General features: G+C 35.1%; 1 protein-coding gene across 2 annotated transcripts; it reads left to right on the forward strand.

The window, feature by feature from the left end:
• Positions 1-6254: 6254 nt before the first annotated feature.
• On the forward strand, positions 6255-7594 carry LOC137708526 (protein CYSTEINE-RICH TRANSMEMBRANE MODULE 9). 2 transcript variants are annotated; one of them, XM_068447622.2, is made up of 2 exons: positions 6255-6538; positions 7219-7594. In XM_068447622.2, the coding sequence occupies exons 1-2, from the start codon at positions 6517-6519 to the stop codon at positions 7407-7409; spliced, it is 213 nt and encodes a 70-aa protein (XP_068303723.1). In that variant the 5' UTR covers positions 6255-6516; the 3' UTR covers positions 7410-7594. The 2 variants fall into 2 exon arrangements, with proteins under 2 accessions (XP_068303723.1, XP_068303722.1); XM_068447621.2 differs by having other exon boundaries at positions 6266-6538; positions 7216-7594.
• The last annotated feature ends 8136 nt before the right edge of the window (positions 7595-15730 follow it).

The raw sequence follows: 15730 nt of genomic DNA on the forward strand, positions 1-15730 counted from the left end.
TTTTGTCCTTATTGTTAAAACTCAAAATTTTCAAGCTATTTCCATTTATTTTCTTAAAAAATGACCACCCACCAGGAAGAATAGAAGAGGTCTTTCCTTTTGTATAAAAGTTGGGATATGACTTGTAAAGCTATTACTCGGATATAGTTCAGATTAAAATTGCTAACAAAGTTTTATTGGTGGTCATCAAAGCAAAAGGAATAGGAGAAATTTTTCATTGTGACAAAAACACAAGTGTTATACAATGTGTTTTATAGAAATTGTGAAAATTTTTATTTTTTAAGTTATTAATTTTTTAACACACATATCCCACCATTTGTATAATAACACGTGATGTACTATCTCGTGTACCAATCATACTAAAAAATCTCTCAAGAAATAGGGAAATGTGCAGCTTTTGTTGTTGCCACTTGCAAAAGTGCTAGTTTATCGGTTTTGCTTATAGTTAGAACCTCTATCCTCATCGTTGAGTGAAAAACTTGCATATCCTTTGCCTTATAATGATCATAATACCTTTTCATGACGTTTTAGGTTATCCTGAAGGGACTGAAGAGACCAAATAGAGATTGAGTTTTGGTTAAACAAGGGATTGAAGGGATAATGTCAAGGGATATCCAAGTAGGTGCTCATAAGACATAGTCTTATCAGTACTTTACCTTGGAAAGCTTGATTATCTTGAAATTCATCCCTATAAATAGAAGTGGTTGTGCAACATGAGGAGCTCTTCAACTCAACAAACAAACAAACTCAAACGCTACGCGAAACCTTCTCAAATCCTAAGAAAAATACTATTATCCTAAATGTCTAATCAGCACACCTTTAGTTTAAATTAGCAGCACTGTCTTGACAACAGGCAACATCTTCAGTTTAGATTAACAACACTGCAGCTATAGAATCAAGCAATTTATGAGCATCTTCAATTTGGATTTGATTATTTATCCAAGTCTCAATCGGTAAAGAATTTATAATTCTTTCGCCAAAATATGTCACTTCTTTAACTCTCACGCAAAGTGAGGTGTGCTATGATCGGTTATTCCCATGTGCACTTCAAAGTTCGGCATTCTGACGACCAAACAACATTTATCATAAAACACTCATCTCCTTTAAGTATCTTTTCATATGCATCAAGATATCAATTCGGCGCACCTATATTCTCACGATATAGTTGAAGTTGCTGAACCTGGTGCATAAGATCATGAAATTCGCAGTGAATTAAATAACCTTGTTTTCAAGTTCTAGAACCCTAGGCCGGGAGGTGTTCCTTCCTCGGTCGTAGTTGCTCCAATGCAAAAGTTAGCAGGGCGTTCAACACACACACACCACATCTATTCTACTTGCTCGATCAACCTCGGTCAGGAGTTGGCATGTTCACATTCACAAGAAAGACGTAATTTGCTCAATAGTTACTCAGTCTGCACACCAAGTAAACTTTGTAATTTTTACGATCAACAACTATATTAAAAAAATACTAATTTGAAGGATTTCAAGAGAAAACGCATTCAGCCGCTCATGCTCACTTGATAAAAAAGTGAAAATTATACACACACACACACACACTCATGCTCACTTGATCAAAAAGTGGAAAAAAAATAAAAATAAAAATACTAATTTGAAGGGTTTCTAGAGAATACGCATTCAGCCGCTCATGCTCACTTGATCAAAAAGTGAAATTTATATATATATATATATATATATATATAGCATCTTAATTTAGAGAAGAAGGAAAAGGTTTTGTTACGTCACAAAATCTTACATATTCTTTTTCATACAATTTTTTTTTTCTCACTACATGAGACTTATGTTATACATGTGATAAGAGACACCGAAAAAAGAATATGAAAACAAAGGATATGTAAAATTTTCCATTATTCAACGATGCTAAAGCAGCAAAGTTGCCTCTTGGGTCTCACTACTTAACTCATGATGTATGTAAGAGGGGAGGAAACCCATATTCTACAAAAGGGATCCTTCAGGCTCATTTTAAAAATATGATAAACTCTAGCCTTTCTAGCAACAACAATGTAACTCTCATTTTACATAATGAAACTGCATCTACATCAATGTGGACGTAGCCCCAACTCGGTATAAACCATGATATACCTTTGTATTCATGTGTGTATGTGTGATTTATTGTCAGATTTACATTGGTCCAAAATCGACTCAATTTTGTGCATCAACACCACCCATCACCCATTTTGTCGATAATAGTACATAGGACATGCAAACTATTAGATTAAGTGGTGGTTTAGGCGTTTGCTAACTTTTGCCTTGTGTAGTTTGGAGTAACAAACTTTGGTGAGATGCTATTAGGAGGACTTTCGAAGACAACCAACATAAGTTCAATTCATTTCCGATATTTGGAAATTAAAGAAACAAGTAGAAAGTACAAGCAAATAGGCAAGAGTTGAAATCTAGCCGCCAGTGTTGTACTACTAAAGGGTGGGTGTTGTTTTAAACTTGGATAAGTGGGTGAACTAAAATAAGAGTGGTATTTCAAATAGAAACACCAATTCACGAATTTGGTGAAGATGAAACACTATTAAAAAAGCAAAACACATTTGGGGAATCTTGGTATTAATTTTTATATAAAACAATATATTTACATTAAGAGAGGTGAGAGAAATAAATTGGTATCGAACTCGTCATTCACGAAATTTGAACCTAAAACCTTTTACTTTCAAATGCTAACATTAATTAATCTTGTTTAATTCGTTTCAAATTCAAACCTAAAAACATCAGTGGATTATAGTACTAAGTAACATTAAAACTTTGCCGAGGCCTAAGAGGGATCGAGACATAAAGTGGGAAGCAAATAAAAACAAACGTGGTCAAAATGTGGGAAGCAAATAAAAAAAAACGTGGCCAAAATGCCAATAGCACTCCACGGCAATACTATTACATTTGAGATCCGCTACAAGGAAGAAGAAGACATTGAGGAAAATCAGACGAGATTTTCTTGGAATTCAAGCATATTATATATAAAGCACGTCTGTACGTAATTTTGGCATATAAAATTGCAGCTGGAAGTTGGCCGAACCTCAAATAAAACACCCACCCACCAGGAAGACTAGAAGGCCATTCTTTTTGTATAAATGTTGGGAGATGACTTGTAAAGCTATGACTCAGACATAGTTCAGGTCAAAATTGCTAACAAAATTTAATTTGTGGCCACCAAAGCAATAGGAAAAGGGAAAAGTGTATCTTTTGTTGTTCCCACTTGCAAAAGTGCCAGTTTATCGGCTTTGCCTTATAGTTAGAACCTCTATCCTCATCGATGAGTGAAAAACTCGCATATATTTTGCCTTATAATGAGCATAATACCTTTTCATGACGTTTTTAGGTAACTGCTTAGGAATAATTAGGATCATGTCCCTAATCATTTATGTTCGTAAACTGAAACCTTATTGATTTTCAGTTTTTCATCAAAGTCTCTTAACTTTGTACACCTTATCATTTTACTATTAACAAGTTATTATCATTTTTAATACAATTAAATAAGATTTTGGTGATCCAATGTTCCTTCATGTGTAGCGTCTGCTTATATTCATGATCTTTCTGCATCTAACAACTATCATTTCAAATGATTTTTGTCATATGTTTTCTTTGTAAGTGGGGTTTCCCTACCATGTTACTTGATATGTTATTTCCATTAATGAGGTTTGGCATTATGTCCTCCTCATTTGTATGTTTATTTTTATTTTAATTAGATTATGGAAAGAAAAAAATACAGTCAAATCCTTTAGTCCATTACTTATATTTAAATTAATACAAAAGGAAAGAAAATGATCTTTGACAAAAAAACAAATCATAAATACTCGGTCGTGTTGCAGTCCTATTAGATTAGGAATGTAATTGTGTAAATCCTAGTATATCTTGGAATATCTTTTATATTCCCTTTAGTAATTAATATCCTATTAGAGTTGTAATTCTAAAAGGGTAAGGAATTAACCTTCCCTACTATTATAAATAAAGACACAATGGGGTGGAATATAACACATCCACAATTACACATCTCTCTCTTCTCTCTCTATGCCACATCCCTACTACTATAAATAAAGGCACAATGGGGTGGAATAGCCCATCCGATTTTTCCCACCGATTTGTAAGAAAACGTCTCGGCTCACCACCGCCCAGCGCCTAAGCGCCGTCTAGGCCATTTTTTAGAACATTGGCAGATAGGTATTGTGGGAGACTTGGTATTAATTTTTATATACGATGATATATTTACACTAAGAGGGATGAAAGAAATAAATTGGTATTGAACTCGTCATTCACGAAATTTGAATCTAAAATCTCTTACTTACATGTGTTAAGTAACATTAATTAATCTTATTTAATTCGTTTCATATTCATGCCTACAAATATTATTGAATGGCAGTACTAGTACTAAGTAATATAAATTAGGGAACTTTAACGAAAAGCTCCCGGTACTGTTCACTTTAACGAAAAACCATATTTTTACACTAAAAAGTCAATCATGGTACTATTCACTTTACCCTTTAGTTTGTCCTTATCATTAAAACTCAAAGTTTTCAAGTTATTTTCATTAGTTTTCCTTATAAATTAATCTTATTGAAAACCAAGATCTCCTATGCATATCCCTGACCTAGAAAAAATTCCATGGACTAATGGAAGTCCAAAGCATGCACTAGGCAGTCTAAAGGCATGAAAGATTTGAAAAACCCACAATTGGTATTTTGCAAGTATGGCCCAGTTTTTAGATATTTCCATCATAGGCCCATCTATTATGTGTAATTATCCATGAGACCTAAAGATAAGCATACGTTTCCTTTTTTGGTCAATAAGCAAACATTTCAAGAGACACGTGGAATTCTTTTTTATCAAACGATAGATTTTAATTAGATTAAATATTAGATTAGTTATTGATAAGGTTCAAATTTACATTATTATGCAAAAAATTTAATACATTTTTACCACTACCTTAAAAATCACGCAAAACTGGGTAAGAAACATATTTTAATAATTTCTTAACGTTGAAGGCGCCAGAGATCCTGTCGATATTTGCTAATGTTCCAATACAGCCTTCCCCAAATAAAGGCCTTTCTCAATGACTCACATGGCTGAAATTACGTAAGTAGGGGCCACGTGTCAATTTCTAGGAGTTTACTTTTGCAGTTTTATCAGCTTTTGTTGGTTAAGGAGAGGAAACTGAGTACTTTTCTGAATTCAAGATGGAGATCCTCCTGAACAGCTCATCTGAATTGTTAAAATTTGATCAAAAGGCTTCAAATAAGGGGTTCTTCTAAAAATTATTATAATTGCAATCGTTAGATCAAGTTTGAATGACCCGGATGGGCTGCTCATGAGAATCCTTATTCTAAGCTCAGGAGAGGATCCAATTCTTAAGGAGAGAGGAATTGAATCCACAACAAACATAGGGACAAAAATATGAGTTTTTAATTTGTGTGGAAAAAAAATTAAAGTTTATGTGAAGTGAATTAGCGAAATGAGTTAATGAGAACCATCAGATTCAATTTGTGTGGTCTAAATTTTTTTAATCTCTTGGCTCCAGACGCTAAGGTCCAGAGTGATCCAATTCCAAGGAGAAAAATGTTAAGGAGACTGAACTCTTAGTCGCTTCATATTTTAGCACAATATTTTATAACGTTGGGATGTAAATTGACGTTAAATTATAAAGTGCTAGAGAGTCCAATCTCATTTTGAAGAGAGTCTCCTTAACTTTCTCTGGTTGCAAAAATCTTCAAATAAGTAGAATTGTGTAATTCTTCGCTTTTAATTAATTATTGTAAGACTTAGTTAGCTTGTGAATTAGTGGTTGTTGATCATGATTTGCTGAAAGACTATGAGTTTCATTCAACTTTATAAAACGACTTGACATCTACATCATAACGTCCGTGTTGATCTTAGCGTATCTCATAATCATGACATTCGAAGTGTTGCGTGATTAATAAAGATTTTTAGAATAGGGCGGTCTTGTAAACTTAGCCGCGTGATGACAAATTAATTTTCAATTTAATTTAAGGAACCAGATCCATCAAAATTGAACCCACTAATCAATGAATTTAAACCGTTAAGATCCAACGATTACAATTATTATAACTTTTAAGAGGGTCATCTGTTTGTAACCGTTAGATTAAATTTTAACGGTCCGAATTCATTAATTAGTGGGCTCAATTAAAGGATCCGGAGAGAATCCGGTTCCTTAATTTAATAAGCATGGCCTGCCATTTGGATCATGGGTGATATATAATTGGGGTATTTTTATAAGATTATCGATGGGTTTGCCTTGTATTAATCGGCTTGATATTCTTCCTCACGCGGTGTCAGCTTAGCCGCCCGCGCTCGACTGCCTTCTGAGAAGCAACCACTCCATCCATTTCCTTGCTCCATCTGCCCTTTGTCTATATGTATAAATATTCATCATCTATCATCTTCTAAACCAACAACTGCAAACTTACCAAGTATTTTCATTGTCTAAAGTTCTAAACCCCGATACATATTCTTCTCAAGATCTTCGCCTTCATTTGATCCAAGATGAGTTCTACTAAGACAGCAGGTACTTAGTCAGATCCACCCTCACTCGTATTATCTTAATTTCTTCCCTTGAATTTATACATCTCCATGCATATATATGGCCCTAACTTTATTCAATATATTGCTGAGAATATTTAGTTACAGCAGAGATTTCAGCTTCTTGATTCCTCAATTTTTTTTTTAAAAGTTGTCTATATATATGTTTAATTTCATTAACTTTTTATCTACGCTAAGTCTAGATTTATAAATATACAAAGAATCCTGTAAGTGAAGATGATGAATTTTTGTAACAAATAAAAGTCTTTGAATCTGGTTCTTAGTTTGATTAAGTTTTATAGGAATATATTCTGAATTTGAGTTTCTTTGTGGTTGGGAATATTAATCCAAAGAATCGAAAACTCTCTAAATTGTATATATGATTATAAATAATTAAGTCCTAGTACTACTGTTCTTGGATGATTTTGTATTCCAATCCGATGATCACATTAGTTTAGTGACACGAAGTCTCTATTTTCCTTTAAAGATCAGTCTGAAGATTAAAATCTCATGAACGCCAGTTGTTAGGTCAAAATATATGAACTTGGAAGCGTGATTCCATGAAAACTAGCTGATCACTTTCTTTCTTTTTTCTGTTAATTAGTTCTTTGCTGAATTCTATGTAAAATTGATTGTTAATTATCTTAATTAATTGATGTGCAGCAGCATACCCCGCACTAGCTTCCTCCGCCGCACAGGGACCGTATCATGTGCAAGCTCCGCCACCTGCCGGCTACCCAACAAGAGATGAACCCCAAAACGCCGTTTCTGTAGAAACCAAGTCAAAGGGTGATGGCTTCTGGAAGGGCTGCTGCGCTGCCGTCTGTTGCTGTTGTATGCTGGATGCATGCTTTTAAGATATAAAGATCCAGCGATTCATTCTTCACCCCAGATAAATATTGATCAATATGTTTGATCATTTGTTTTTATTATTATTTTCCAGTTTTTACGGTACTACAGTGTGTGATATTGTTTATGAAGATTGGATGGTATCTGATTGTCCAGTTACTCATCATTGTATAATAATTTGTTGTTGATTTTAGCTATCTGGCTACCATTTTTATTTATTTGTTTATATTGTTTCTACTTTTTTTTCTCAATTTTCAAACGTTAGGTGAGGGTTGATGACTGATTTTAAACGTTATTGAATTGAATTCGATGAAGATAAGAACAAAGCAATAGGAGGGAGGGATGGTCCCGTTGCCAACTTTCTTTCAAGAAAAATCGCATCCAGTCCTCGTCAATATATAGAGACTTGAAAGTTAGGCACACTTACTCTGAACAACGATAACCACGGTTTAATTTTATCTTTTTATAATACAATGATATCGATATTGGGATTAGGGTTGGGCACTTCTAACAATGACCCAGTAGCTCAGATAATGTTTTCATCGAGAACAGTTTAGGTCTCGTACATCAGACGACACTGATTATTTAGTCGGACAAACTAGCTGTACATCGGATAGTAGAGAATTGTTGGTCTACTGGCTAAGTTATCAAAATTTTGGTGATGTGTCGGATTAAGAGGTTGGATATTTTTTTAAATTTTAATTACTTGTCATGATATTTTGGAACGATAGTTCATAAAAAAATCACAAATGTGTTTTTTTAAATAAAAATAAAAAAACAAAAACAAAACTTTTTGGAAGAGATTTGGGATAGGGTGAGTTGGCAAACGCAAGCAGAGAGGAAGGGAGAGGGAGAGATTCGAATAGGGTGACTTGTACAAGTAAGGAATCAAGAGGGAGAGGGAGGGAGAGGGAGAGAGAGATGGAGAAGAAGAGGGAGAGAGAGGAGGAAATCTTGAGATAGACAATGGCAAACGCAAGCAGTTAGAAGAGGATTTGCGAAAGAGGGATTGAGAGCGAGCGTGTTTTTGTTAGCGACACAACTGATTATACATAGATTTAGGGGTCTATAACGTTAAGTTAGCGGGTGTGAACTGTATAAAATAAACGGACCCATATTAATTTATCTGGTTCTTATTTAACACGTACAACATCAAACACCGAATTCATACTAATTAAATAGTAGTGTAGTACTATCGGGTGGCCTAGATAACACATAATAAAGAATTTCTCATTATCCTGGCTAATTGGTACTTCTTCCAACTCGGTTGAAATTTTGAATTACATCTATTTATGTGTGTTGTTATCCATGTGCCCACTATTGTGTATCGACCTACAAGTCCCTCCTTGCCGCCTGCCCACGTCTAGTGATTTTTAGAACATTAATAACTACACATACTAGTCTCGATTAAAATTTGACATGCTCTTTTATTACTATATTGATTGCAACAAAATATTTCTTTTATAATCTAATTTCGAGTTACATGCATATATTCTTTTTGTCCTTTCTTCTTCCTTGATTCAAGTAGATAAAAAAATAGATTGAACGAATCGCTCTTGTGTCAGTCTTCCAAAAAAGATAAAAAAAATTACATAGTATATATAACAATGTATATATAATTTATAAAAAATTATTTAAATATAAACAAACCAAATCCTACTGATTGGATCAAAGATGATGTAGAATTAAGAAATAGGATTGTTATTCTCAATATAAAGAATAAACAAACCATGGATAAATCCAAGTGAATTTTTCTTAATTGTTATTCTCAATTGTCCTTTTTGTAGGGGTTCGCCTCTGATCCAATCGGGAGATCAAATTAATTATAGAAACATGAGTTTATTTAGTCGATTTATTAGTGAACAAGGAAAAATATTATCTAGATGGGTGAATAGACTGACATTAAAACAACAAAGATTATACAAGCTCATGTTTTATCTCCATTACCTTTTCTTAATAATAAGAAACAATTTGAAAGAAGCGAGCACTACAACAAAAATGGCCACTGCGCACAATAAATTATCAGTGCCCCTTGAGGCCAAAAAGCACCAACAATTGTGCCCATAGACCAATAGCAACAATGCAGCAACTATATTTGTATATGTGCCCTCTACAGGCGTCACCTTTGATTAGAGGGCACAATACGCCCATGTGTGCTCAAAAAGTTGAGCACAAATAAGGTTTATATTGTGCCCTGTTCTGACACCTTTGTCAGATGCCATTTCAGATTTACGTTAGCACAATTTTTGTAATTATGCCCTATCAATTAAATATAAAAAAAAAATAACATATTTGAAATACCCTACAATCTGAAACAAACATTTGAAAACGTATAAACATCCTTGAAAACGTATATTCATCCTTTCAGGCAGTCATCCTTCCGGTGGAGGCGCCTGTGCTCCATGCGCCATCCACAACAGTGCCACACGTAGCGACAGTGTGACCTGCAGCCACGCCAAAGGTTTCAGAGTCCGTTTTGGTCCAAATCACAACCATTTTCAACAATTCAAAAGCTAAAGCAAAGCTACAAAGGTAAGTATTCAAATTTTACCTTTTCAGGGCCATTGGGTGCCCGGTGATATCTTAAAATTAGCCTAAAAATCATAGCCCTCGCTGGAAATTTGGGGAATTTGTCCCTTGAGTTGAAACTGCATCCAAACTTCACCAAATCAGGCATGTAGTGCAAAACGTCTCTAGACAACTTAAAGAACCTAACTAAGGTGTTTTCGAGACTCACTCATACTGGATTCAATAGAAAATCTCGTCGGGGAGTCAAGCAGCGACGGAGCTTGTCATTTCGTCGCATCAGTTTCGATTTCCAGAAAGCAAAAGGTAATGGGGAGTCTGCAGTGAGGAGAGGAAGGTGACACTGGTGGTTGCCTCACCGGAGATCGCCAATTCCGTTGCCGTCATTGCTTATGTGCTTCTTTGTGTTAAGGAAGAAACCAAAATGGAGAGACAGAAAGATTGTGAGAGAGCGAAGGTGGCAATGTAGTGTTTGGGTGGTGGCAAGGTTTGCCGAAGTGGCTAGTTAGATGGAGATGGATGCTACGGTTTTCTGTGCAGTGAACGCAGAGATGGTAAGGGAGATGACAGAGAAAAATGTGAAGGAGTAAAGAGAAAGGATTGCGTGAAGAAGGGAGACGGAAGAGTGATGGCGTGTATAGATGAATAGAAGCACAGGGAAGGGTGAAGACCCACATGAGTGGGTCCCACGGTACAAAAAAACCCATCAGAAAATTTATAAAAATAATTATATATATAACTGTGTCTATACAACAAATAATTATATATACATGACTAGGTGGGAAGGGTGAAAACCCACGTGGGTGGGTCCCTGCTGCATCAGCATGTTGGGAAAGTAAAATGGGAGAAGCCTTTGGCTTCGAGAATACTCCCTCCCAAAATTACCATTTTGCCTTCTAACTTTAAAAATTTGTAACTTACTCGTTCTAACTCCGAATTCACATCCGTTTTCAATCACGCGTTCATTAAGATAAATATTATTTAAATAAAATAAAATATTTATCACCAAGTGTCTTGAACTCAAGGGTCCCACAAAAGATGAAATTACCCACCATCTTATTTGTTTTCCAACAAGTTCCACATAATCATACAAAAATGAATAACCAAATCATACATCTAAAACTACGTAATGTATTACAAATAAATTGCGTACATTTGTTTTATAGGTACTATGGGTACATTTTCATAATTTTGTTGACATTTGTACATTGATTTATATGGTAGGATGTGAGAATAAAATTGAAAAAAAAATAGAGAAAATTGCATGAACAATATGTGACAACTATTAACATGTATGTACAAAACCAAACATGACGTTCGAAAATATCGATGACTTAAACAGTTAATTTCCAGAAATATAGAAATACCAATCACTGTTTTTCAAGAATTGTGGTCCATTTATTTAAATGCAATGGCGCCTAACGTAATTTTATAAAAAAAGGGCTTATGATAATCTAAATGGTGCCCCATTTTAAGGAGCTAGTTTGATCAAAGGTCTAAAACACACAAATGTCAATCTAAATGCCTCACTAATAATTCAAGTTGATTGCAACTAGATATTTTCACAAATTGTGAATAGGGAAAAATAGTTGGGAATAGGAAAAAGTAAATGTAAAGATCACAAAAACATTTTTTTTTATTTATTTAAATATATTAAAATAGAGGGCACAAAAGCCTTTATTGTGTCTGTGTAAATTAATAAAAATAAAATTCCATCTTTGACATGCAAGCTGGACACAATGTTTTGTGTTCAAATTTTAATAGGCACAAATACCCGACACAAACTAATGTGCTTTTATGTTAGAGGGCACATTTGAGGTATTTTGGTGCTCAATGGAATTTAAAAAGCACAAATATATATTTGTGCTCAATGAAAATGAGAAGGGCACAAATCAATTGTGTTCTTAGCCCATTTTTGTTGTAGTGGAGTCAACCGCTATAGTTGGTAGTCTTAGAACTAGAAAAGGTAGGTTGACTCTTTAATTGAATCAAAATTAAATTCCAATCTAATCTTAAATGCATTTTTCTTTCTTTCAAAAAATCATAAAACCTAAATGTCATGTTGTAAGAAAAAAGGGAGAAAAAGAAGAAATAGTTTATATTTAATGCCTTCCTTCATTTTGATGGCTTTATTTCATTTAATCATACTGTAGACATCGAAATTTCGGTGAAATGAATGTTGACCAATAATTAAAATTTCAACGCTCACGTGTCACATAAATTTTACATGTAGCGTGTGACTCAACGAAAAATCGAAATAAATTGGAAAAGTCATCAAATAGGACACGTGTCAATACCTGGCAGAAATGATTTATTTCATCTGATTATTTAAATCCAAAAATCAAGTTTTGGAATTCTATAAATAGGAAGCCAAGGCATTCATTTTGGAGGGAGGAGAGAAAGAAAGAAAGGAAGGAGAGAAAGAAAGAAAGGAAGAGGAAGAAAGAAAGAAGGGAATTTACATCACACCAAAACCTTGAAGCCTTGAAACTCTAAAGCTCTCAAGCAAATCCCGAAGGATCAAGAAAACACTCTTCGTTCTTCGTCAAATCCTCCTTCAAGGTCAAGCCCCAACGGCCCTTGAAGAACTTCCACCAACTCAAGATCAAGCCCCGACAGCCCCTTGAAGAAAGTGTTCATCATCCGTTCATCCTAAGATCAAGCCCCAACGGCCCTTTGGATCAACAACCTCAACAAATTCACACATCCAATCGTTCTTCAAGATTAAGCCCAAAAGCCTTGAAGATCCGTTCATCCATCAACCTTCAAGATCAAGCCCAAAAGCCCTTGAAAAAATCCACACAACCATTATTCAAGATCAAGCCCCGACGGCCCTTGAAGAAAGTGTTCATCGTTCATCATCCGTTCATTCAAGATCAAGCCCAAAAGCCCTTGAAGAAATCCACACAACCATTATTCAAGATCAAGCCCCGACGGCCCTTGAAGAAAGTGTTCATCGTTCATCATCCGTTCATCCTAAGATCAAGCCCCAACGACCCTTTGGATCAACAACCTCAACAAACTCATACACCCATTCTTCAAGATCAAGCCCAACGCCCCTTGAAGATCCATTCATCAACTGTTCATCCTTAGATCAAGCCCCGACGGCCCTTTGGATCAACAGCTCATCCACAAACCTACACCCTACGAAGATAGAATCAGAGGATCAAATTACAAAGAGATTGTAACCCCAAAATCATTAACACAAAAATATATTTTGTACACGTATTCTTGTTTCTTGTTTCAGGAATTTTTCGTGTTTACACATACTAATTTCTACTTTACCTTTCTAGAGTTCGTTCGCCAAGGAACTTTGTTCAAAACTATTACAACAGATTTCTTCCCATCTCTTTATTTTATGAGATCTCATTGGAAACCATATAAGGACAACTATTTAATATAGCTATTTGTGCAAGTATTTTACCATTAAGAAGTAATTGTCTATTGTACAAATTATGTATAAACTTACCACAACTAAAGTTTACTAATTGTGATTCATAACCGATGAAAATCTCTCTTTTGTCTTCCTCTATCCCGGTGAGCCGAAACCAAAGCTCTTTATTAATATTAGGCATAAAAAAACACATGAAAGTAGTAAATATAATATAAATGGATATAGTGGCTTTCAACGTTTCTATGGTTAATTCTTAAACTGTGAGGTCCTCTATACAACAAATCCCTTCTTTCTTTCATTTAATTAATGTTATTGTTAACTTGTACAGTTCACACTCTTTGGCGCTACCCATATTTATTCAGTACTAGGTCTTCCACAATGAGATCTACTTATACAGTAACAGTATTTAATTATGAAGATAAGCTGAGTAGTTGATCATGTTAGTTCGATCGTGCCAGAGTAAGGCATAAATTTAAAATAGTATTTCACTTGCTTAATGAATATAATTTGCCATCAATGGAGAATTGTTTCTCATCTTAAATTTAAAACGGAGTTGATTGGATTTGCACCAATGAAATCATACATTTGATACCACAATAGAAGGATATATCTTTTTTATCTTTAGATATTGAATAGAGTTCTTCCATTCTAGTCTGCATTGGTACCGATCAATGATACTTGATCAATTATTTTCTTTCTTTTGTCCTAGCCCATGATCTAAACGAGTCGTATATACACCCTATTACATGTTCCTCGTCATTGAGGACATCCCTCAAAAGCGGGGGATTTTCTGACATTCTGATTGGTTGCCTTGTGTTTCTAATAAGTTGCTTAATAGTTGGTATATTGAATCATATACATATAGGTTTAGATTGATCTTAACCGGATGATTATGAATTATTTTTTTATATTAATAAATTAATGAAAAAATATTAAATCCGGTAAGAAGATAAAATCTTGTTAAGATTAAGAGCCTATTGGCGTGAAAACAAAAAAGTTCATGACGCTGAAATAAGCCTCTCAATAGATCGGATAAAATCAGAAATAACTTTTATCTCATACTACTCTTTTGATACATGATTTAAGAGTTGAAAAAAAATTCTCATATCAAAATCGAAGTGCCATGCTATTATTCTTAATATTTATATATCATATAGCGTGAAGGCATAGTCTACTTTTTTTTTTCTCAAATCAAATAAAAAACTCATTGGCGCCAAGCGTGAGGGAATGCTTCGTTTGGTAATTTCTCCTCCAACTAAAGTAAAAGATCCCACTGAAGCGGCTAATCCATGCTTATCATTTGTATATGTGGTTGCACAAATGGGAAGGGACAATTTCAATATTTTTCCATACGTAATCCTTTGTATAGACTTTGAGGTAGACGTTTAGTAAGATGGTATAGATCTTCCAATATGCCCAAGGTCCTTGTGGCTGCAATATGATGAGAGGCTACTCCTCTGGGAACAAAAAGATCGAAACCCTCCACACCCCACGCTAGATTTACGTATTGTACCCTTCCAGTTGGTCCATAAGAATCAGGCACCCGTATTCTAGGACCATACAATCCTCTTACATGAAATGCATCACCAAAGAAAGCCACCCCTAATAGAAATAAATGAATTCCGAAAATCAAAAAACAGTTTTGCTGTATGTTCATCAATAAATATTTCTAGATACAACCAATGCATATAGCTGCCAAAAAGAACAAGCCCGAAAACACAATATGTGCTTGGGCCACACCTTCGTAACTCTAAATACTTGGATTTGTTAGAGCAGTTCCATCGGGGAACTGATAGGCTAGAACCCAGCAAAAAAACCAGCCCGATACCCAGGCTATCCACTCCAGCCCAATATTTTAATTGGCATCCAGCCCAAGCCAGGCAAGAGACCGGCCTAAAATCGACAGACCCACATGCCGGGCCATCTGATGTCAACCAGGCCATCAACCTCCCGCACGATCAACGTGTCGCAGAGAGATGTTGGTGCAAAGCTCCTCGAGGTTGAGGTTGATTCCAGGTTCTTGGTGCAAAGCTCCTCGGGGCTGGCACAAAGCTGTGAAGCATGTGGTTTAATTCGATGCAAGGCCAAGAAGCTTACCAGAGCTAGACATGCTGTGAATCCTCTTGAAAGAAAGGAGTGCCTTATGGTTAGAATTTTCATTCAATCTCCAAATATGATAAAATGGATTCTAAAGGGGTTGATAAAAACCAACTCTAAGTTATACCTCTACCTGTTTTTAATTTTTTGGATGTTGGGTTACCCGATTAAGCACGATAACATTTTTTGGATGTTGGGATTTAGCACAATAATGCGATTAATAGTAACTCGGCCCATGCCAAGCCCAATGAAAAATCTCAATAGTTCAGCCCAGACCTACAAAAACCTAGGGTTTCACTGAGCCGTCATTAC

The sequence above is a fragment of the Pyrus communis genome, chromosome 17 (genome assembly GCF_041283825.1).
Source record: "Pyrus communis isolate YQ-2024b chromosome 17, ASM4128382v1, whole genome shotgun sequence".
In the NCBI taxonomy this organism is placed as follows: Eukaryota; Viridiplantae; Streptophyta; class Magnoliopsida; order Rosales; family Rosaceae; genus Pyrus; species Pyrus communis.